At 44.0% G+C, this 24,993-nt stretch overlaps 1 protein-coding gene across 1 annotated transcript in view; it reads left to right on the top strand.

The window, feature by feature from the left end:
• Positions 1-24,791, top strand: part of ARHGEF33 (Rho guanine nucleotide exchange factor 33) — a 48,414-nt gene extending 23,623 nt beyond the window's left edge. Inside the window, exons 9-16 of the mRNA XM_030311250.2 lie at positions 1,572-1,704; positions 4,120-4,203; positions 5,367-5,450; positions 7,107-7,255; positions 8,248-8,412; positions 10,919-11,735; positions 16,814-16,953; positions 23,875-24,791. Of these exons, the coding sequence (XP_030167110.1) occupies positions 1,572-1,704; positions 4,120-4,203; positions 5,367-5,450; positions 7,107-7,255; positions 8,248-8,412; positions 10,919-11,735; positions 16,814-16,953; positions 23,875-24,004 (1,702 nt within the window). The 3' untranslated portion in view covers positions 24,005-24,791. The remainder of the gene's footprint in view (positions 1-1,571; positions 1,705-4,119; positions 4,204-5,366; positions 5,451-7,106; positions 7,256-8,247; positions 8,413-10,918; positions 11,736-16,813; positions 16,954-23,874) is intronic.
• The last annotated feature ends 202 nt before the right edge of the window (positions 24,792-24,993 follow it).

Here is a 24,993-nt window from a genome sequence, read left to right as displayed (position 1 = left end):
CAGTTCAATCAGTTGTGCTTTCCTCCAGCAATGTTATGGTTTCCTCCCAGTCAGACTGTCTCCTAGCCACTCCTCCAAATTCCCTCTGATCCAGACAGGGATCACTTAGATCTCCTAAGCCCACTATGCCAGCCATAAGAGCTCAGGAAGCACAGACCAGCTGGCTTTGCATATGCGGAGACCAGTGGCACAGGAGGTGGAGGGGGAAAAGGCAGCAATGAAGGAGGCCTTGTATCTTTTCACAGGGGGCTGGGTACCCTCTCCAATCTGTGTGTCTTCTCTGAGCTATAGCTCCAGGGGAGTCTTTGCTTTCCTTGGAGATGGGTTGAAAGACCTCTTATCAAACTGATGGTCTTTCTACTGTTCTCAACAAAGGTCTGCTTGTTCAGGGTGGACAAAGCACACCAACTGTCCACTAACTTACTCTCGTTGGACCCTGGAGAAATATCCACGTAAGTTCAGCTCTCGGTGACAAGCAGGCCAGCACTTTCATCTTTGTTAAACGTGTGGTCTTCAAAACACAAGGGAACCTACTTTCAGTTCCCATAAGTCACCAAGTTAGGGCTCAGATCCCTGCTGTAGCCCAGCAAGACTCCATTTCCTTGCAGCTTGCATCCTTGTTCCCATAGGCCTCTGATTGTCCCACTCTTCTCCATCCACCCCCTTCTTCCTCCCATGATTCTTTCTCTCTCACCTCTCCACTGTGTCCTTCTCTGACACTTCTCCTCCCTTCATATCCTCTGAAAAAACAACGAAACAACCAAAAAACAAAAACAAACAGACAAAAAAAGAGGCACACTAAGGGATGGGGGAGAAGGCTGTGAGAGTAGGAAGGGGCTCTGTGAAACTCCTGGGAGTAACAGGCCAGGCCTGGTCTATAGCCTTCCCAGGCAAGTCTCTGTCCTTGCTCAGTTTTCCTCTTGGATAATGAAGGGAAGGGAAATGAACACTTTCATATGCCTGTCCCCTGAGCGTTTAGTTGCCAGCTTTAAACAAGTTTTCCTTCTTCCCTAAATCAGTCTCTTACCCAGTAGCTAAGAATGACCAAGTGCCACCTCAGTGCTGTTGTCTACAACACTAATTAGAATAGACTATTTTGCACATCAAGTGGAAATAACTTTAAAATTTTGGAAAAGATTTCCCTGAGAATTTCCACCGTCACATAAATGAGAGAGTAACAGTTTGGCTTTAAAAAGGCCATTCAAGGGGTGCCGGAATGGCTTTGTTGGGAGAGCGTGTGACTCTTGATCTCAGGGTTGTGAGTTTGAGCCCCTTATTGGGTGTACAGATTACTAAAAAAAATAAGCTTAAAAAAAAAAGCCATTCAAGTGATATGCTCCTTATTAGTACAATATAGATTTGTGTAGGAACCATTGCTAATGGGTCTTTTTACATCCTGAGGATATTTTCTGTCAGGTCTACAATGGCAAACTTTAAAAAAAAAAAATCCTGAATGCAGAGCTCAGAATATTTTGAATGACTGGGAAAATGGGACCTCCTGCATATGTTCTTATAGGCTCTTTTCTTCTCTACACCTGGTTTGTGTGATCCTATCTCTATTCTGTTTCAAGCCTCTTCCCTGGTTCTTTACGGTACCTTGTCCAGCAGCACCTCGATTTGCTCCATGCTCTGCAGGAAAGGGTCCTGAAGTGGCCACGCCAAGGAGTTCTTGGAGATTTATTCCTTAAATTAACAAATGATGAGGTAAGTTGTAAAAAAAAAAAAAAATCCTGCATAAACTTGAATTACATGCACCTGTGTCTCTCTTGTCTGCTTCTCTGAATGGAGAACCTCAAACCAGTGATTTTTCAGAGATAGGAAACCCGCTGAGATCTAGTCTAACCTCCTCACTCTACAGATAACGAAATAAAGTTCAGAGACATTAAAAGACTTTGCTGAAATCACCCGGCTAGCTAGGCAGTCATGGATCTGTTACCCAAGTCTCCTAACCTCTAGCCCATCGCTCTCCACTGTACTATGTAGAACGGCCCATTGAGTATGCACGTAAGTGTGTGTGTGTGTATTTGTCTATCTATCAATCTATCTATCTATCTATCTACCTATCTATACATATCCATCCATCCAAAATTAGTATAGGGGGGTTTGTATATGTGCTTGTATTTCTCACCTAATTTCATTCCTTAGCGGTATTTAAAAATGTGATAGGCAGTGGTTTGTCTTTTTTATTTTCTTTTTTTTTTTTTTTTTTTATTTTTTTTTTCAACATTTATTTATTTTTGGGACAGAGAGAGACAGAGCATGTACGGGGGAGGGGCAGAGAGAGAGGGAGACACAGAATCGGAAACAGGCTCCAGGCTCTGAGCCATCAGCCCAGAGCCCGACGCGGGGCTCGAACTCACGGACCGCGAGATCGCGACCTGGCTGAAGTCGGACGCTTAACCGACTGCGCCACCCAGGCGCCCCGTCTTTTTTATTTTCACTTTTTGGAGAAGAGTGCTAAGTTTTGAAATCTCTGTAATGTTCTACAAAGAAAGTATGACCCAGGCCAGAGGTTGCAAACTCAAATGCCTACGGGGCCAGGTAGTGATATAAATCAGTGGAAATAAGCGGAGTGTAATACAGTATGGACTGCTGGGAGGTGAGCTTAAGTGGACCACATATGCTTTTCTACAAGAAATATTATCCAGTTACTATCCAGGAAGAAGGGACTAGAGTTTCCAGATCTGATTTTTTTTTTTTAACGTTTTTTATTTATTTTTGAGACAGAGCGAGACAGAGCATGAACAGGGGAGGGGCAGAGAGAGAGGGAGACACAGAATCGGAAGCAGGCTCCAGGCTCCGAGCCATCAGCCCAGAGCCTGACGCGGGGCTCGAACTCATGGACCGCGAGACCATGACCTGAGGTGAAGTCAGCCGCTTAACCGACTGAGCCACCCAGGCGCTCCTCAGATCTGATATTTTAAGAGACTCTGGAAATCCAGAATTTTGTATGAAATTTCTTATGTAAAAAATATTGTGAGGGGCGCCTAGGTGGCTCAGTCGGTTGAGCGTCCGACTTTGGCTCGGGTCATGATCTCACAGCTTGTGAGTTCGAGCCCCGCATCGGGCTCTGTGCTGACGGCTCAGAGTCTGGAGCCTGCTTCAGATTCTGTGTCTCCCTCTCTCTCTGTCCCTAACCCACTCACATTCTCTGTCTCTCTCAAAAATAAATTAACATTAAAAAAATATATTGTGTGGGCTAATTAAAATTGGTCTGCAAGCCATAGTTAGCCTGCAATCAAATTCTGTATATTGGTGATTCTCAACTGTAGGTAATAAGACAAAGTTCACAAATTATTTACTTGTATAGTTTACAAACTATTTACTTGTATGGATATAATGCAATCCCTCTAATACCACTTTTACTTGTTTGTATTCAGTATGCTTTCTGGGGCTGAGAGTTGTTATATCTGTGGGAATATAACTTTGGAAGCTGAAAATTGTTTTCTTGAAGGCATACTGCATAGAAGAATAAACAAATGGTGGGAATATACAATTAGTGGCAAAAATTGAGAATCACTGGTCTAGACACCGGAAGGTGCGTTGGACAACGTTCCTCACTGGATGCAGATGACTGAAATTAAAAGTAACTTAAAAACAAAATATGCATTTTAATCATTTAACAATTTAAAAATACTTTTTCGAGGTGCCTCGGTGGCTCAGTTGGTTAAGTGTCCGACTCTTGATTTCAGCTCAGGTCTCAGTCTTGCAGTTCTATGGGATTGAGTTCTGCGTTGGGCTCTGTGCTGACAGTGTGGAGTCTGCTTAGGATTCTCCCTCTCTCTCTGCCCTTTATCTCTCTCAAAATAAATAAATAAACACACACAAAAAAATTTTCAACTTACATGACCCCTCTCTGCTGCATTGGTTTTTCACTTTCTCTCATGAAAGCAGGATTATTGAATTTTGGTTCTCAAGTTCATAGGGATATTTACCTTAAAACCAAAAAGTTTAAAGAAATGAATTAAAAAACCCTCCAAAACATATTAACAAACACATTAAATGATCAAAATAATCTCTACAAAGTACTCCTTTTTGAAACACACGACTATAAAAATATTAGCTGCTATCATTCCTGTGTCCAGAGTCTTACCATGCATTTTTGTGTTTGTTTTTAAGAATAATTTCTTGGATTATTATGTTGCCTACCTGAGGGACCTACCTGAATGCATCTCTTTGGTTCATGTTGTTGTTCTGAAGGAGGTAAGGTGACTCTGTGTGTGTACTGCCCTTTGGTTACAGGTATATCTGTAGGAAGTTGCTCATCCACCTAGGGGAACACAACACATGCACTCAGCTTGTCTTCCAGGCTGAGGAATGGCTCCAACAGAGTCCCTGACACCCTACCTGGAGTTAAAGGAGCCCACTCGAGGATGAGTGCCAGTGCTTTGGTCCACGCCCTGCCTCGCTGACTCTCTGTTCTATTGCACTGGAAGTTTACACAAAGCAAACAGGTGTTCTAAGCAGAGATCCTCAGGCCACAGCTTGCATGCTGTATGAGGGTTTCTTTTTTTCAGGTACAATTTGAATCTGAATATTAAACTGAAATCATCTTGTGTCAGTTTATAAGATCATAAAGTGGTTCTAATCATGTAGCTTTAAGTATTGCTACTGCAATGCTATAATAGGTGCTCAAGAAGCACATATAAATATCTAACAATTCTAGTTATTTTAGGTCAATAGGAAGAAACTCTATCAGAAGCCTAAAGTTAAGAGTTAATCAAGTTTCACGAGAGGTGAGGGTCTCTTTCTTATTAACATTCTACTTCCACCCCCCCTCCCAACTACTCTCAACCCTATAAGTATAACGCCTACCACATGTTAGCACCCATCAACTATTTGAGGAAAGGAAAGGGGAGGGGAGGAGAGGGAAGGGAAAGGGAGGGAAAGAAAGGGACATGGGGAGAGTCCAACATGTTTGCTCTGCCAGCCCGGCTGACCAGTTTCTAGTTATACTCTGTCTCCACCCTCATGAGGCTCCAGTCCACCCTTAGGGCCTATTACTAAGCCACTGTAATGAGTACTTACAAGACAACCTGAATGAATTTATTCAACTCGGTTATAATTTATTGAGTGCCCACTTGTGTCCAGCACTGTGCTAACAAGAGTAGTGGGGAAGGAGGGGGTTGTTTGGAAAGTTGGGTGGATTCGAAAGAATGATATGATATGCTCCCTGCTACAGAAGAATTGTCTCCTTGAGCATGTCTCTGAACAAGTGGCCTATCCAATGAAGGACCATGACACTTTAGAGAAAGAAAATGCTCTGGGAATAAAAAACTCTGCCTACTCTGGTAGGACTGACTTTGGGGTTCTGCAGCCAGAGCCGGAGGGACACCGAAGAGTGACTCTACCTTTCTTTCATTCAGGGCGACGAAGAGATTAAATCTGACATCTACACACTGTTTTTTCACATAGTCCAGCGCATCCCTGAATACCTGATACATCTGCAGGTAGGCGTGGCTGGGAAGCCACCAAGATGACTTTCAAGCTAAACTACTATTTTTGGCTTCTAAATGAGAAACACTGTAAAGGGTCAAGGAAGAATCATTGGTATTTCTAAAGAGTAATTAAATGATTTAGATAGCTATGATTATCCCATTCCTACCTTGTAGTACGAACCACAATCTCAATGTCTAAAAATTTTTGTTCATGATGTCTGCCTTTGAAGTTCTATCTTCATTTACCAACAATCACCACCTCTGCTGATCCAGGATCTTTCCATAGAAGCTCCTGGTAGACTCTAAGTACCTATTGAGTCCCTCCCATCTTGTTCTACAGCCATCTAAATGTACCCCTAAACTCTTAACCCATCCCTGGCATCTAAGAAGTATCTATGTAACCTGTTCACTTAACTGCTCTTTGACTACTTTCTTTTGGCTTGAGTCCAAGAGCCTGCCATATATTGCTTATGTCTTATGTCACAGACAAAGCATGAAGAAATTGATGAGGTGACTTCTGCACATCATTTTTCCACAGGGCTTGCAGCACCCTGGAGGAAGTAGAGTTGAGAGAAAGGCTCACCAGCATCCCTACCAGTCCCTCTTATTTCTAACATCCACCTATTCTGGTTTAATTGCTGACTGATTTTCCTAAGTAATTCAGTTGAAAGCATATTAGAAATGCTTGGGATTTATCTCAGGTAGAAGTAGCCCAGTATCACTATTAAGAAGACTTTCAAGTATATGTGGCTTTAGATTTTAAGATCTTCTCACAATAAATTAAATTATCTTATTTAATGTTTTCAATAATCCCATGAAAGAGGTATTATTGCCATTGCTTAGATAAGGAAATAGAGAGCCAAAGAAGTTAAGTAACTTGCTCAAGTTAACACATGTTATAGGTGAAAAAATCTAGGGCTCAAACCCAGGTCTTGCAAGCAGTATGATAAATGAGAGCCCCGATTCTACTGTCTGACGAGTTCAAATTCTGGCTCTGCTACTTGTTACATGTGTGGCCTAATGAAGACTACCTAACTTCGGTGTGCCTTGATTTCCTTATTTGTTAAACAGAGATAATGATTGCACCTATCTAATCTATCTGTGGTAAACATTAAATGAGAAAACGAGTATGTAAAGGGATTAGTACTTGGCAATAGGAACACTAAATACACATTAGCTTTCCAGATCCAACTAACATGCATGTTCCACTACCACACAGTAGGCAATATAGTAGGGACCACCAGACCAGGTTTGATCATAAACATCCTCCCCTTGATGTCTGACATTCTCACCATTAGTCTGACTTATTTGGGTTATGAGGCATTGCTTATAGACAGTAATTGTTAGAATGGCTCCATTACCTCAAAAATCTAATGAATAGATCCTTCAAATTTTTCAGATGGAATTAGCCTATGTTTACATCCAGCCAAAACAGGAACAGTGATGACTATTAGTCTCCCTTGGTGGGATGGACAAAGAGAACGTCAAGTTTAACCTTTCAGATTAATTAGATTAAGATTAACCTTTCAGCCAATTAGATTGGCCATATGTATTGTTGTTTTGATTAAATGGCTACCAAACGCTCACAACAGATGGAGGCAAAGGGTACAAGAGACAAAATGTTTCATTCTAATTATGCAATGCTGCTTCCTTTTTTCCTCCATCCAGAACGTCCTGAAGTTCACAGAGCAGGAACACCCTGACTATTACCTACTTCTGGTGTGTGTTCAGCGCCTTCGAGTATTTATCTCGCATTACACCCTGCTGTTTCAATGCAATGAGGATTTGCTTATTCAGAAACGGAAAAAGCTCAAGAAGTAAGGTTCTGATGGTGCTGCTTAGAGGGTTTATCAAAGGTTTCTAAGAACAAGAATACAGACAATGTGGGTACCTGTCACAAGTAACCGCACTGTATTGAAAGTGGCTGAAATGCAGTGACAGGAGGTAGAAAAGAACACAGAAGAGGTGGGGAATGAGATGGCCAGGCTGGCTATAGGGAGGGAGGTACCTATTACCTGGGGGAAATTACCTCAGAAAAATAAACAGTTTTACTCTAATACTTATGCAGACCCCCTTGTCTCATGTTACTAACCATTGAAATTGTTTCCCTAAGCTTGCCAGACTAAAAAAATGCAGTTTAAAGGCCAGAATGTGGGTTCTTTCATTAATTCAACAAATATTTATTGAGCACTTACTATGCATCAGGCATTGCTCTATGCACTGAATATACTGCAATGAACAAAACAAGCAAAAATCTTTGCCACATGGAACTCACTTTCTAGGGCTGGACAGCAAGTTAATAAGTAAGTTAGATAGTGATAAGTGCTATGGATAAAAACAAAACAAATAAGGGAGGGGTGGTAGTTGAACAAATTAATGCTAAAAAGAAACAAAAAGGGCTGACTGGGGAGAATCTGGGCTTCAGAGGGAACAGAAGCAATCTATAGCAGAACTTTCTAATGACCTGGATTTCCTTCAACCTCATTCCAATCAATGAGGAAAACAGAATAATTTCTGTGGGTGTTTGAGACCGGAAAAAGATGCTGGTCTGGGGGATATCTTCCTATACCACCCCTTTCCCCCAAACTTAATTCAGGCAATTAATCAGCATCCTTATTCTTGCCCAGCATCTAGCTTACACTGTTATGTAAACAACCTTGTTTGTGGAGGGCCAGAGAGAGAGAGAGAGAACTTCACAGATGAGCTTCATCTAAGAAATGTTGTCTCCTTATCTTTCTTGTCCTAATCTGAATGTTCAGAGCCAATTTCCCAATGTACACCCTGAAAATGATTACTTCTATTCTCATAGGTCATCCATGGCGAAGCTGTACAAAGGCCTGGCTTCCCAGTGTGCAAACACTGGACAAGATGCTTCCCCCACTGCAGGCCCTGAGGCTGTCCGCGACAGCGGTATCCACTCAGAAGAGATGCTGCAACCCTACCCTTCTGCTCCCAGCTCTGGCCCTGCTGTCACGTAAGCACCTGTTGCTGTGGAAATGCTAATGGCAAGGCCCTGGGTGCCAAGTGGTCTGTGTGGGGTAGCAGGACAGCCTGAACCAGGAGTATGATCTACAGGACTCTCCTCTCTCTTGCCCCATCAGGCCTATGTGGGCAGGCAAGCAGCTGACGCAAAACTTGGATCCCAGAGGAAGGCTAATGTCAAGGGGCAGGCCTAGAGGCTGACGGCTACTCCTAACAATTTACCACACATAACCACCCTCCATCTACAACATAAGTCTCTTTGGGTTTGGACAGTGATTGGGTGGAAGAGAGTGCTGCAAGAAGACAGGAAGGCATCTCATAGCTCCTCAGAAGGGTGGGAACCTACTTACGTTCTCCAAAAGGTATAGTAGAGGGACAGAATCCCAGTCAGGGGGGAGTGGAACTCCAGGCTCTGAAAAGAGAAATAGGCCTGAGGTGATGCACAGAGAGTGTAGTTTAGTCCTCCTGATTCCCCTTGAAGCTTCTTCATAAAAGGACTTCATAAGCTCTTTTCTCCACTTGTGACAGCTTCTCTTAAAGTTTTTCTGTGCAGTGGATGTATTTGACAGCTTTTTAAAGTCTCTGCATACAATCCTCTAGCACACTAAGCTGGATTCTTTTTTTTTTTTAAGTTTTATTTATTTTTGAGAGAGAGAGAGACAGAGAAAGTGAGTGGGGGAGGGGCAGAGAGAGGGAGAGAGAGAGAGAGAGAATCCCAAGCAGGCTCTGTGCTGTCAGCACGGAGCCCGACGCGGGGCTCGAACTCACACACCGTGAGATCATGACCTGAGCTGAAACCAAGAGTCGGACTCTTAACCGACTGAGCCACCCAGGTGTCCCCACTAAGCTGGATTCTTATTGAGCAAACTTCTTGATGATTTTTACATTAAGGAATAGGCCATTTATGTATCTGGAACTCTTTACCTCTAAAGGATAAGGATAAAGTCAGCTTGGCTACTTTTGAAACCAGGATTTCTGGAAAGATAAGGGGAACCAAAACTCAAAATCCCAGGGGCACTGGGGTGGCTCAGTCGGTTGAGCACTGGACTTCGACTCAGGTCATGATCTCAAGGTTCGTGAGTTTAAGCCCTGTGTTGGGCTCACTGAGAGAGAGAGAGAGAGAGAGAGAGAGAGAACACAGGAGCATGTGGGGCAGGGGCATAGAGAGAGGGACAGAGAGAAACCCAAGCAGGCTCTGTGCTATGAGTGCAGAGCCCAACTTGGGGCTTAAACTCATGAACCATGAGATCATGACCTGAGCTGAAATCAAGAGTCGGATGCATAACTGACCTAGCCACCCAGGTGCCCCCCACTTCAGCTTTTATGAGAATGATCTTTGAAGTGAAACAAATAGAGCCCCAAAATGAAATCCCTAGAGATTATATCTAGCCCGAAAAGATGGCTGCCATTGCACTCTGTGTTGGGAAAACAGCCAATAAAAAACTCAACAATTTTCCAAGTTAAAAGACAATTCAGGTTAGGTCAGCATTTCATTTATCATTTCTTTTCACCTTTGAAAGTGGGAGACCTCATTTTCACCTGAGAAAGATACTCACCAGAGTATCACCAGAGAAAGATACTCAGCATTTACATTTGTATTTTTAATGCATTTTTGTGGTAGGATTAATAAACGAGTAGAACAATCAGGCTGGGTCAGTGTGCAGTCCTCCACTCACATCTGCCTGGCTGTTACCTTCCAGAACTGGCAAATCACATCCAATCTGATGTGTATGCTACCCTAATATCCTATGTAAGTTATTTGTTATTCATGATTAAACAAAATATCCTTCCATGAAATTGGGCATATTCAGAGTGACAGCCTTTTCATTTCGGTCATGTTTTTGTGGGTGAAAGTTTGAGACAACTTTTAAAAGCATGCTCTATAGCCACAAGGAATTTTTTAGGTTTTTTTCTTATGAAAACTTCAAATATACACAAAAGTGTACAGGGAACCCCACATACCATCATCCAGATTCAACAGTTTTCAAGTTTGTGCCACACTGATTTCATCGAGGAATATAATTGTTCTTAAGCATGTAGGTCCAGGAGTCGAATAAAAGTTCTTTCCATTATTTTGTATCATATTGCTAGGGTAAAAAAGGGAGAGGAGAGAAAGGAGGCACCTTGGGGCTCTGGACACGTGGTGGGCAGGTAAGAGCTTCCATATGTGGAGTGATGACCATCCTGGCTCACCAGCCATCTTTGCGCAGAGCCTTCTTGCTCAGACGGATACTTCAGGCATCTGCTTTATAGACAGCATTTTCACCCTCCCACGTGGGGGCCCAGGGCTCGTGGGGACTCCCTGGCTGGAGACGCCTACGGAGCTTGGTCGGTGACACACGTAGACGCCTGGGAGGGCAGAGAGGAGAGGACCTGGCAGTTTTGCGCCTAGGCCCTATCTGGTTCCCGTGTTGCTCCCGGCTTCGCGCTGCTTGGGAAGCGGCCTGAACTAACCAACCGTAAGCACACCTCTTTTTGTACTGTTTCCTTTTTTACAGACATTTGATGCCCCCAGTGAAGAAAAGCCAACAACAGCAAAGCTTGATGGAGAGCATGCAGCCAGGGAAGCCCAGCGAGTGGGAGATGGAGGGCAGAAAGCACGAGAGGCCCGAGAGCCTCCTGGCGCCAGCGCAGTTCTGCGCAGCCGAGCAGGACGTGAAGGCGCTGGCCGGGCCCCTGCAGGCCATCCCCGAGATGGACTTCGAGCCCTCGCCCGCCGAGCCGCTGGGCAACGTGGAGCGCTCCCTGCGCGCCCCGGCCGAGCTCCTGCCCGACGCCCGCGGCTTCGTGCCCGCGGGCTACGAGGAGTTCGAGTACGGCGGCGAGATCTTCGCGCTGCCCGCGCCCTACGACGAGGAGCCGTTCCAGGCCCCGGCCCTCTTCGAGAACTGCTCGCCCGCCTCTTCCGAGTCCAGCCTGGACATCTGCTTTCTCCGGCCCGTCAGCTTCGCCATGGAGGCCGAGCGGCCCGAGCACCCGCTGCAGCCGCTGCCCAAGAGCGCCACGTCGCCGGCGGGCAGCAGCGGCGCCTACAAGCTGGAGGCGGCGGCGCAGGCGCACGGCAAGGCCAAGCCTCTGAGCCGCTCGCTCAAGGAGTTCCCGCGCGCGCCGCCCGCCGAGGGCGTGGCCCCGCGCCTCTACAGCACGCGCAGCAGCAGCGGCGGCCGCGCGCCGCTCAAGGCCGAGCGCGCCGCGCAGCCGCACGGCCAGGCCGCCGCCGCCGCAGCGGCGGCCGCAGCCCGCGGCGCGCCCAGGACCTTCTTCCCCCAACAGAGGTCCCAAAGCGAAAAGCAGACCTATTTGGAAGTAAGGAGGGTAAAGTAAAACCGAACCCAGACCCACAGCGCCGGCAGTCCCGGGCCTAGATCTCCAGGGAGCAGCCTGGGCTCCCCTAGCGTGGAGGGGAAAGCGGGCTGGCCAGAGGGGGAGCGGAGGCCGTCGAGGGAGAGCCCAGATCGGAGGTTTGCCCCCTCAGATGCCCCCGGAGGCGAGCGGTAGCGCCCGTTCTGCAGTGCCAGGGCACGAGGGCGTGTTCTGCATGTGTATGTATGACGGCAAAGAGCCAGCAGGAAAGACGGACTGTTAGACCTGCTTACACCGCCCCCCTCCCGCCCCCTCCAAGAGTTAGAGGTGTCCTCTGCCTCGCTGCTTAAGCTGTGGCACTTCACAGTTGCACTTCACTTTTAAAGACCTGCACGCAAGTCCCAGGCTCGTTTCTTCCTCTGCCCGCTAGGCGCACCTTCTTGTTGAGGCGTTTAAAACCCAACACGGTGTGCCAGCCTGCTCCACTCCTCGACACGCACTAGCTAGTAGCTACTTGCTCGTAGCTAGGGAAGAGGCAGGTGGCTCCATCTCACAGTGGACTCCCTGCAAAGTCAGCGGCAAAGCGAAGTTCATTTCTGCTTGCTTACCTTGTGCCTGGGAAAGGGTGTTACACTGCTTTGCAGACTCCACTGGGATGGGGACAACAAAATAGTCAAGGAGACATTGACTCACAAGTACCTTCTTTAGCGTCCATATCATTGTTCAGTATTTTGCTGTCTAACCTTGCTGTCTGCAAGCCTTGGGACATTTAAAGAGGTGTTTAAATACTTACCCATGAAAGGTCTAGTAGTTCCTGAGCAAACACTTAATTTCTCAGCATGTGATTAGAATAACGCAATTTCTGATTAAGCAGAGAGTAGCTGGATAGCTTTGACCTCTGCCACCATCCTTCCTCTTCAACATCACTTTAGAAATGGTGGTTAGGGTTTACAGGGCAGCTCTGTATTGGTACATCTTGAAAATGATATAGTCCAGAACTAACTTTACCTGCATTAAGTATCATTTGTATCAAGCGCTGGAGATCCTTTGCCTAGGCTGAGGCTGCGGGTGTTCCAGGAATAAGGGCCCTATACACCTATTCCTATTTCCAAGTGAGTGGGGACAGAGTGAGGATCACTGACTCCTTTCATTCATTCATTTTTCAGCAGACACGGAGCACCTGCCTCCCACTGGACTCTGTCCTAAGTGCTGAGGGTTCAGAAATGAATGGTGCCTAGTCTCTGACCTCCAGGACCACTGGCTTATTGCAGGGAGGAAACACAGAAACACAGAATTATAATAAACTGTGGGGACACAGGGGAGGGGTATTTAAACCTTCCTGGGATGATGATGGTCAGAGAGGGCCTCCTGGATAAACTGAATGTCTGAATTCAGTTTTAAAAGCTGCCTAGATGATGAGTGAGATAGGGAAATATGAACAAATGTGACAGGCCACAGGAACAGGAAGGGACTGGGTTGTGAAGAACCTTGGAACCTGTAGCTGATCTGGACTCCAGGAATCCAAGTCCGACTGGTTTCTGCAGAGGGACCTTCCTATGCTCAGCTAAAATTGCTGGGATTCCCCCAGGGTTCCCAGAGTTTTTGTTTTTTGTTTTTTGTTTTTTTTTTTTTTTGTGGGGGCTCTGATTTTCAACTCTGAGCGTTACAAAATTCTATTAGGCAAAATTTCTTAGACAACTCAATCTTGGATATGTGTTGAACTTTAAAAGTTCATTAACAAGGGAAGGAGATAGCAAATAATAATGCCAATTCAAAGTGACTTGGGATGGGCAAAGATTTACATACAGAACCTTCTAAATAGTATGGTCTAAGCTGCAAAGAATGCTTTTCACATGTTCATAGAAGTATCTTTTATCCCCCTATTTAATATGTGAAAAAATGGGAGTTCAACAATTGACAGGAAAAAAAAACCCCATTAATCAGAGATAACAATATACCTGAGAAGCAAACAGTAAGTAAAATATTTGTGGCTGTTTATCAGGCATACCAGATAATACTAAACAATATATCAGGGACTATTAACCACACATACTAGACAGCAAGTTTCATTCCTTAACAGTGTCAGACATGAGTCAAGTCAGTTCAGAAAGTGACACTAGGAGATATCAAACAGAGATCAATTAAAACAGGCCTTTTCTCTTACGGTTATCACTAAATTTGCCAAGCATATGAGGTTTTCACACAAAGTTCACCTTATTATTTCCATTTTTGGACAAAATTTTTCTTTCTAAAAATCCAGAAGATGTGGATCGTTAGGAATCCTAGAGAGAGGCAGAATGCAAAGTCCAGGTGGGCCGAGGCTGTGTGTGTCTGTGGGTCTATGTGTGTGCACGTGTGTATGGGTGGGGATGTACATGCATGTGTGTATAGGGCACATCTATGTCTGTGTATATATGTGTATGTGTGTGCGTGTGAGTGTGAGTGTTTTTGAGGTGAAAGTGAGATGGGGTTTTAGTTGGCAAAAGATGAACCATTCAAAAGCCGTGTCTTTAACGGTGTCAGCTCTTTCCTGCTGAGATGTATAAAGCTCTTACTGTTCCATCTCCTTAAATATACTCTGTGTATCTTCCACCCCTGCCCTGCGGAACCAGCCAAACCCTGTGTCTCAGAGTCAGGAGAGAAAGCAACATGATTTAGTGCAAAGAGCACCTGACTAGGTGTCAGGAGATCTGGGTTCTAGTCCCGGCTCTGCTGACAAATAGCTCTGTGCTTTTGGACAATTCACTTGGCATCTCTGTGCCTCCAGTTTTCTCATCTGTAAAAATAAGCCAATATATACCTTACTTAACTCACAGGGTAGGGTCAGGCCAAGAAAGATAAAGTATGTGAGAATGCTTTGGTAAAGTCTGGGATGCTATATAAATGCAAGATATAATCAAGATCATGATTGCACAGAGAGATTTTCCTTAGACTTAATATATGTAGTTCCTAAATAGTCCCTAAAAGCCCAGTTTTCAAAGTGTGATCCTTGGGCTAGTAGTTCATTACCTGGGAGCTTAATTGTAATTGCAGAATTTGAGCCCTGCCCCAGACCTACTGAATCAGATTCTGCATTTTAGCAAGCTTCCCCGGGGTGACATACAAACATTAAGTACAGGTGGGCAGGAGGATAACTCAAACCACTGATTTTTAAAATCTAAGTGTGCATAAGGATTACCTAGACCTAACTCCAGAGTTTCTGATTCAGAAAGTCTGGGTGGGGCTCAGGGATCTACATTTTATGTTTTATTTTTTAAGTTTATTTATTTATTTTGAGACACAGAGAGAGAGACAGAGACAGAGACAGAGACAGAGAGACAGAGAGAGAGGTGGGAGGGAGCAGAGAGAGAGGGAGAGAGAGAGATTTCCAAGCAAGGTCCGCAGTCAGTGTGCAGCCCTCTGTGGTGCTCGATCTCATGAACCATGAGATCATGACCTGAGCAGAAATCAAGAGTCTGATGCTTGACTGCTCAACCAACTGAGCCCCCTAGGTCCCCCAGGGACCTACATTGTAAATAGAAGCTCTAGTTGATTCTCTTGCTCCAGGACCACACTTTGAAAAATGCCACAGTAAGCCATCAAGATATTGCTCTCCATAGTTTAGTTATGACTCTTAGTAGAGTCCAGAGAATCTCTAGATCTGCTACTACAACCCCACGTTAAGTTCTCAAAGTCAAACCCATGTTTCCTGAAAAAAAAGAAAAAAATCCCCACGTTTCACTTCACTGTCAGCAAGCAGTCACCCATCCTGTTTATGAAAGTTTCGGGTAGTGTTTGCTTTGACTTCTTGGGTTCTCACGTTCAAAATTAAGCAGCTATTTTTGGTTACTTTTAAGTTTCAGTCACCCTCATAGTAAATATTTTGTTCATATGGAACATAAATATAAGTGCATTTTTTTATTTAGCACATCTTATTTATTTATTTATTTATTTATTTATTTATTTATAAATATTTATTTTTGAGAGAGAGAGAGAGAAAGAGAGACAGAGCATGAGCAGGGGAGGGGCAGCGGGTGAGGAAGACACAGAATCTGAAACAGGCTCCAGGCTCTGAGCTGTCAGCACAGAGCGCAACGCAGGGCCTGAACTCATGAACCACAAGATCATGACCTGAGCCGAAGTCAGACACTTAACAGACTGAGCCACGGAGGCACCCCTAGCACACCTCACGTTTAAAAAGAAACTAGAAAGTTCACAGGAGATAGAGCCTTCTTTTTTATTTATTTTTACTTCGCACGCCAAATACCACGGACTAAGAATTATAAAAACCATATTAAAGGTGTATTTGCAGGTTGGAAATGTGTGGCATGCACACAGACACTTGCGTGTACATGCCCAGATATATATAGTTGCCATTTACTTCTAAACAGATCCGACCTCTCAAAGCCTCCTTCCCTCATTTATGTCTAGGAGAGTCAGGAACATGAGTTTAAAACTAACATTACAATCAAGAAACTGCCTTATTTTGTGGAAAGAGAAACATATGCAGAGATGTGGGGGGACCACTACTTGTTTTCCAGCAGAACAGTATTGGTGCCAGAATAAGAAGTTATTCTCCATAGTCTAGATACTTGCTAACTTCCTTTATGTCCTCATCTTTATTGTTATAGGATAATCCTACTCTAAGACTGTTTGCCTTGATACATACAAATTATTTCTGCACTCAGCAGAAAATTGTCCTCTGTTTAGCTTCTGATTTATTATTATTTTTTAATGTTTACTTATTTACTTAGAGTGAGGGAGAGTAGGCACGCATGTGCAAGCAGGAAACGGGAAGGGGGAGAGGGAGAGAGAGAATCCCTAGCAGGCTCCATGCTTAGTGAAGAGCCTGATGGGGCTCAATCTCACGACTGTGAGATCATGACCTGAGCAGAAATCAAGAGTCAGACGCTTAACCAACTGAGGCACCCAGGCACCCCTCAACTTCTGATTTCTTAATTAGCTTAGGTTTGCTTTAGTTGGAATAGGGTGCTCACCATTAGTGTGTTGGGGTGGGAGAGGAGAGTGACAGAAGGTAAAAAAATTGTCCCAGTCAGGATGATATTAGCTTTGGAAAAGAGTAAATAAACACCCCTCTTTTGTGTTTTCAGGAGATGCATTTAGAAGATACCACCAGATTCTGTCCAAAGGAAGAAAGAGAGAGCGAACAGACCTCTTTCAGCGATCAAAACCCCAGGCAAGACCAGAAAGGGGGCTTTCGCAGCTCCTTCCGCAAGCTCTTTAAAAAGAAGTGAGTAGCCCTTAGACAAGACAGCATCATAACTCCTTTCCCTTTGGGCTAAATCTTGAGGTTTTAATAGTAATAAGTTTCAAGTAGCCTGGTTCAACTGCTTCAAGCTCAGTGCCTGCAGCCAGTAGCCATGATTCCTGCCAGGTCAGGATGTTTCTCATTGTAATCTCCTAGAGTAAAAGCAAACTCAGCCCTGTCCTCTGCCTCTTCTATCTTTTAGCTCTACTTCCTTGTTCCCAAGTCATGTGTCTGAGGAGAGAAAGCAGAGGAGGTCCCCTGGGTAATGAGCTGGTGACAATCAAATCCCTTTTAGACTGGGAGGTGTGGGGTTGGGTGTAATGGGAGGTTCCATGCGAATCTCCCCACCTGTGGAAAGTTTTCCAAGGGATCTCAGCACTTCTGCCTGTAGGAGTCTATAGTTATCCTGGATGCTAGTACATGTTTATTGGGACTTCTGCTAGTGTTTTCCCTAGCAGAAATGATAGAATGAATTTGGTTTGGGCCCTAGTTAAAAAATCACTTTAATGGAGCTTCCATACTCCATAGGAGGCAAAAACAAGACATTTCCCTTCTGTGGTCCTTCTAAGATTCTAAGTCCTTGTTGTATGAAATCACCCACCAGGCATTTTGGCCAGCACTTACCAGCACTGTCTTACAGACTGGGAGAAGGTGGCCAAACCCCAGCATGAAATGTAAGGAAGAGAGATCTGAGCATTTGGAGTTTGACCTTAGAGGGATTGTCCAGTCCAGCCATTGTCTGCCTGAGAGACTACTGTCTCTATCTCCACTGGGCCTGAGGCCACCCACCCCCCCCCCCCCCCTTTAGAGAGATTTCACCCTTACTTAGTTTCTCTTGGTAGAGGTGGTTCTTGCAGTCAGTTTTAAACATTTAGTGGATGGGAAAGTATATTGCTGCCTTTGGAGAGTTGCTGATAAGTGAGGAAGTACAGGGAAATCACTTTATCCTTGAGGGTAGAATTTACTGGCTGATTTAGATAACGGTTTTGATGGAAGAGTTGAGGACAGGCCTGGAGTAAGAACTTTTTTTCATGGTTTGTCTAATTTTTCTCCTATGGGGAGGGTGGTACTGAGTTTAGTGGATCTCTGACTGAGGATCCCTGCCTGTTATTACTGGAAGAATGAGAAAGAGGAAGAGAGCAACAGTATTGCAATTAGACACAGCTAATTTCTGCTGAGGTAGTCCGGTGCATGCCTGTTGCTAGATCCCTTTATGCAAGGGGTGAGGAGTTAAGACTTGTATCCCTCTCTTTAGGTTCATAGACAGATTTTTCTCGGCCCAGTGCCTGTTTCTATCATGTTTGGCGGGGGTGGAGAGACCTGGAAGGAGACAACTCTCCAGCCTGACCTTGGGATTTAGGCCCCTAAATCCTTCTAAGGACTCCTAAGATAGGCACTGCTTGAGCCTATCTCTTTTTTAAAACCACAGTATTCCCAAAACAAACAGCCACCTTTTGCCCACTGACATTTATAATGAGTGGGTACTGTCTGTTGGAAAGCAATGAGCCATGGATTCGCAAATTTCCTTTTTTCAGAGAGATGTTAGAAAACGCTCTGCCAGTACTTGAGGCAGAGGGAGTAGACTTGTCCTCTGTGTATCCAGGGGGCAGAACTAGGAGAAATGGGTAAGAGGTGCCTGAATCCGGAGCTGGCTCCCTCATGAGGGTGTGGGTTCTCCTGAGTAGAAGACGGTGGCCCTCCTCAGGGGTGCTAACGGAAGGGATTCCTACACTAAGTGGGAGATTGCCCAAGATAAGCACCTGAGTTCTTCCTAGTGCTGAGATTTGCTTTGTTGGCTTTGTTTTAGATCAATCTGAGTAATCACATCTTTTTAACACCTGGAACAAGAAATTAATATGGCGTTGGGACCTATAATTTTAAAGACTCACCATGTGGAAGACCTGATTTTATCTTTCTGTAGCCCCCCACCTCCCTTGGCACAATGCTGAGGACTAGCTGTGGACTCTCCAAATTCATGTTGGTCGATTGCTTTCTGTCTTCTTGTACCTTTGGGGGATCCTTCTTCTTAGAGGGTTAAATGGATCCCCTTAGCCTTCTCATCCTTTCTCATAGATCAGTCTCTCCTGCATCAATCACAATACTGCCACCAATCGTGCTGCTGCCTTTGTATTTAAAATCTGAAGTGTTACCTGAATGGAAGTAAAGTGGGGTACCACACAGATGGCTCTTCCCTCCGGCAGGCTTTCCTGGCTTTGAACATCTGGGGTTGGACTGTGAGCACCACCAGGTGATACTTGCTTATCGCCTGCGTGCACGGTGCCACAGCGTGCGCTCTGGGACTCTGCACAGGATAGAGAAGCAGCTTGAGTACCTTCTCCTGAGTGTTCTCAAGAAGAACCGTGGGGAAGTTTGCTCCATTATGCTAAGGTGGAGAGGAAGGGCAGGAAGGTCCCAGTGTAGCACAGAAAGGTCAGTGACTCTTAATTCAGATGAGAACACACCATTCTTCTCAGTAGTTAAGCATTCTTTCTTACATGCACGTACCGTATGAGACGCTTGTATAGGAATCGCGAACGACACAGTCCCAGCTGCCGTATAGGAGCTTGCACTCTGAAGTCAGGCATGTGGACAGGTACAGGGAGGAACCGGAACGAGACATTCAGCTTATTCTCCTCCCGTGTGTTGGGAGGTCAGGCTGGCAGCAAGCCCTGTGACTTTAAGAAGTGGTTAATCCTGGGTACCAAAACCATGCCAGAACCTGGCCTCAGAGGTCCAAAATGGACTAGTGCCAGAAAAGCCACCTGTGTCACACCTGGGGCTCGCTGCCTGCCTCTCCCACAGCCCTCTGGAGGCTCATTCCTGTCTACACTGACACACTTTTTGTATCCATAGGGGCTTGTTTGGCTGGTGGCCCCACACACCCAGAATGCTGCTTCGGGATGAAGCTAGGCATGGAGCCAGATGCAACAGAAAACCTGAGAAAGGGTTCTCTTCCCTCTGAGGCTGGGAGGGCCGAATGAATGCTCATACCCACAAGGATTCAAAAGGGAGAGTCGAGTTGACATCATTAAAAAAAAAATCCTGAAAACACCCAAGATATTTGGGGAAAAGAATGATGCTCTGATTATTTCTATCTCAGGCACATTTGTCCTGGGTAGATACCAGGTCACATGTCCCTGAAAGCTGCCCAGAATTGATCAGCATAAAGACTATACGTATCTAAAGCTTGAAAATGTTAAGTGACTTTAAAATTCTTTAATGCAGATCCTTAGAAGCCAGAAACAGACCTAATGTGATAGGCTAATGCTGCACTGAATCCTTATTTCCCTGCCTTTGATCAGGGAGTAAGGCAAACTCCATTCTAAAAGGCTGTACATGGAGGCTGTCAAAGACTTATATCTAGACTATTCTGAAGTGTGAGGCAAATGCTACTTTATATATAAATCCTGCACTTACTTTAGTAAGTATTCTTGGTTAGAGGTGTGGCATGGAGGAAGAGGATTATATAAGGCAGTTTAGGGGTAGAATGTAGATGCCCTTTTTATCTGCAAATTTGGGAGAGTAGAAGAAAAAGAATATGGCTTCCAAATGACTAATTCTCCTTCCTTACCCGTTCCCTTCCTCTTTAACACTTTATAACTTACATACCTCAGTGTCTCCTCCCTGCACCAATCACATCAAAATCCATTAATCATGCACACGCACACACACACACACACACACACACACACACACACATTTAATTCTACAGCACCCCCATTTAATTGAACGTCAGTGAATCTCTTCTTTTGGTGACTTATCAGTTGTTTTAGTATATGCCCAACCTGGGCAGTGGAAAAGATCATGTCATTGAAAGCAGGACTCCTAAAGATTTAATTGATAATTTTATCCTCACCTTCTTCTTTGCCTCCTCAAAGCCTATCTCAAGTCCTTCTCCTATTCTTACCCACTATGGGTTTCTCTCTCATTTCCCATCTCATTTCCCTACATAACTTTAAAATTGAAGGAGGTGATTAAAGGCATAACATTTTAGATTACTTAAACCTCATTACAAATTTTTCTTAATAGGTCATTTGAAATCAATCACTAAGTCAGTGTACTAGGTTCTGTCCAGCACTAAAGAAGTAAAAGAAATAGTTCTCGCCCATTAGAAGCTTACAGTTCAGATGTAAGGGTAACCTAGCTGAAGGTTCAGTACCTAGAGGATATTAAGCACTCAAAAGACATATATTAAATGAGTGCTCATTGTGTTACCCTGTTGATTACTAGGGCTGACTCATTTGGCTGACAGGATGGTGTTCCCCTGCTCCCTTACTTTTCCATGTGCTCCTAAAGCTTCCACAGTGAACAATCTTTCCAATCAGAAAACCAGCCCTTCTTAGGTCAGAGGGTTCCAAGGCACTGGATTCTACCCCTCCTCCCTTTCCAAGCTCCAGACAAACTTTCAAGGCTTATTTGTAGCAAATCTGTACTTGTATAATGTACCCAGCTTGTTATTTTCTTTGTGTGGACTAAGTGGAAGGGAACTTAGCAACAGGTTGTTCTCTTTCCATCAAACACTTGGATGGCTATGTGTCCCAATGTACTGGCAGCCATTGTACCCTGGGCCAGCAAGTGTTTGCCTGCCTGTCCCTCCAGTGTCTGCTCAGATCTGCCCTGCATTCAACCAGAATGGCCCCAGGAGCTCAAAAGCCATTCCTGTTTTATAGATAAAGGGAATAAAAGCAAATACGCTGGCCATTTCTCCTAGATTCTGTAGGTATTTCCCAGTAATTTAGGTACACATTACATCAGAGCCTCATAGCCACACATTTGGAAGAGTCCAAGTGACCACATACCATGTAAGCATGTAAAGAGATCAGTTAAAATTACCTTTACAAGGGTAAAAATAAGCTTATAGTTCTGACTACCGTAGAATGCTGGATTTTGAGAAGGATTAGCAAGTTAGCCATTAGTTAATTAATAGTTACTATCGAGAAATGCACACACCTGGAGACACAGAGAAGGCGGTTTGTGAGAAGAGCGGTTAAAAAAAGAAAATACTAAGCTGAGTTTGTGGACTTTGAAAACTAGACAGGGCGATTTTGGCATTTGTTTCAGAAATGGGAACGCAACTGGTGAAGATTTCTGTGGTCCTTGGGGCTGGTGGTGACATCAAAGCTTTCCCATTTCCAGGTAAACACTAAACAGTTGCATGTTGGAACCATCAAAGTGTGACATATTGGGTTTTGGAGAGATCAGATGCAGCTAAGAGGGGAAACGAGAGGTAAAGATTTTAAGTTCTGACTAATGGCTTTCTGATCAGAAACTGCCATGTGGGGGAACATTCAGAAGAAACACCAGCCAGATTCAAATCTTGCTTCCTACTTCCCACCCCCCATAACTATAAGCATTCCTAGCCTTCTGTATAAAAGAAGATATGGGGAAGGAATAAAATGGTCAAAAATATATCTTCCTAACATTTTGGGTACAACTGTACTAATCAGGGATGATTTGAACTGGAAGTAGGTGGGAGTTCTGAGTTGAGAGAAGGTGTAGAGTTTGGGGGGGGGGCACGTGAAGGCTGTTTCAAGGGGGCTTCTGAAAAGGAAAAGGACTTTCACCCCAGCCAGATATAATCTTACCTGATGAGTATCCAGATGCACTGGTGTGCTGAGAAAGAATAGTTTTTCCTTCATGCCCTGGGATGTAGAGGGATGGTGCTTCTTCCTGACTGGAAGTAGAAAACATGGTGGGCAGCTCTGGCTTCTCTGTGAGGCCAAGTATCAGGGTGAAGAGTAAAAAAACTCCAGTCAGTCATCAGATTTCTAGACATCAGGATTTTAGTCTTTGTGTGGATCCAGCTGCTTTCTTTGAAGAATGTAAAGGGATGTTTGAATTCTGCCCAATTAATTCAGTAACTGATAAGAGTCTTAGTTAACTTATCTAACAACAACAGTGAGGACTTGTAGCATACCAATGATAGTGAAAGAACTTACCTTTCTTTTGTGGATAGTGGAAGCATGCCTGATTCTGCCTCAGCATATGGAGAACTTGTTCAGTTGTATAGGAGCTTTGGACAAAGAATTTCATGTCTAACATCGCTTCCATACATCCTGCATGAGGTCTTTTGATACTGGTTCTCAGTCAGTGGGCTAGTTTTACCCATTCTAGCTCTGAGTTTAAGCTAGCCAAAGGGCCCAGCCTAGCCTTTCAAAGGTTATTTCCAGAAAGCCTCCTCCCTCCAGGGACTTCTGACATGAACAAACTGGAGAAGGTGCAGAGCTGGGATGGATTACCCAACTGGCTTAACCAAGATAAAGGAAGAATGCACCCTCGACTGGGGACTCCATTGGACTGATTTGAGTTGTTGACTATTGATTGGGCTTGGTCTCCTTTGTGGTGGTTGAGATTATAGAATCTCCTCAATCTGACTACTGTACTAATTTCTGAATTCTACCAAATGTAGCATATGTGTGTGGTTGGCTTCAATAAATTTTTCATTTAAAAATGAAAACAAGCAACAGCAAGAGTTTGTAATGTAATGCCCAAATTCAATGATGGCCCTTGTTAGATAACCTCAGTTGAGACCAATGAATTCCATCCATTTTAATTTAAGGGCCTTGGTAATTTGTGGAGTAGTTACTCGGTTGAAACAAAAATAGGATTTACTAAATTTTCTGAGCCTTTATTTCCCTTTTACAGTGTTATCACATAATATCTTACACTAACATACACAGTTGTCACAATTGTCTCCATAAAGCATTAGAAAGAAATTCTCTTTATGTTCTTTGCAAATTTTAGCTACACATGTCCTGAGTCATGAAATTCAGGGGAAGTAAAAATTATTCCAGATCTAAGAGGCAACTGTTTTACAAATGCAAAACAATTTGGATAGATAAAATATCTGAAAACAATTAAAACCAAATCAACCTGTACTTTATCTGTGTGCTGAGATTTTAGGTCCAGTGGATCAGAATACAGGGAAAAAACTAATGAGAATCCCTCAATGGATCCTTCACCCACCAAACAAGATTTCTTCAGAAACCGACTTGCTCTTGCAAATGACCTTGACCAAGGAACAGCTGTGTAAAACATACTTAAAGTTGTATTGTCAAGTGGTAAGATGAGGGTAAAAAGCTTGTATATATCTGTGTAGGAATATATATATACATATATATATATATATATATATATATATATATAGATGTATAAGTCCCTGAGGAAAACTAATATAAATACTTACATATGAAACTAAATCAACATACAAGACATTGAAGAGATGAAGATTAGTCTGTGGTTGAGAGCTGGCTTTTTGAACTTCAGCACTTGGGAACAGGGAAACGAAGACTTTTCACAGCATTATAGAAACACAATAAATTTGGAGGAAAATAAATGTTTGTAAGAACAAAAACTTCCAACTTGAAGTCATTCCCCCCAGTATAAAATTGAGCGTGTAACATGGATGTGAATTTTATGCTTCCTAGGCATTTACCTTATTAATTCATCCCAATGTTCTTAGGCTAATATACACGATGTTAGGGGCCAGTTCTGTCTTGCTATATGTCTTCCCCAAAGCAATACCCAACATCCCTTAAGGCAAAGGATCAGTAAAAAGTTGTATTTTACGTGTTGCCAATCTGAGTTGTGGAGAATTTGTGCTTAAACCATGACATAGAAGGTTCAAGGGTTATAGACACACTGGTCTCTAAACGGGAAGAGAACCAGAAGAGTAATATTTCTCTCTCTGTGGCTATGAGAATCAGTACAGGGAACAGTGATTTCTCTTGAGACTGGGAGGCCAAAGAAACATTTTCACTTGTGTGAGTTGTGCTGCAGATGAGAATAGTCTAGAGTCTATGTGTTATTGAGTTCTCAGGATTCAGAGACACATTAGTGATCCTGAGTGTCACATACACTCATGAGCAGATGGGTTGGGGGAAAAAACACTTATTTAGCTACGTCCTCTTTTAAAAGACTTTCTTCAGTCTGGAAAGAAGGTGGCAACAACATCAGTGCTTTAATAGCACATGCACAGCAGTTGCTACAAAACACCGGAACAGAATGAAAATTTAGGGCTGG

This window comes from Lynx canadensis, chromosome A3 (assembly GCF_007474595.2).
Source record: "Lynx canadensis isolate LIC74 chromosome A3, mLynCan4.pri.v2, whole genome shotgun sequence".
Lineage (NCBI taxonomy): Eukaryota > Metazoa > Chordata > Mammalia > Carnivora > Felidae > Lynx > Lynx canadensis.
The sequence above is the reverse complement of the archived record's forward strand: the minus strand, read 5'-3'. Positions and strand labels throughout refer to the sequence as shown.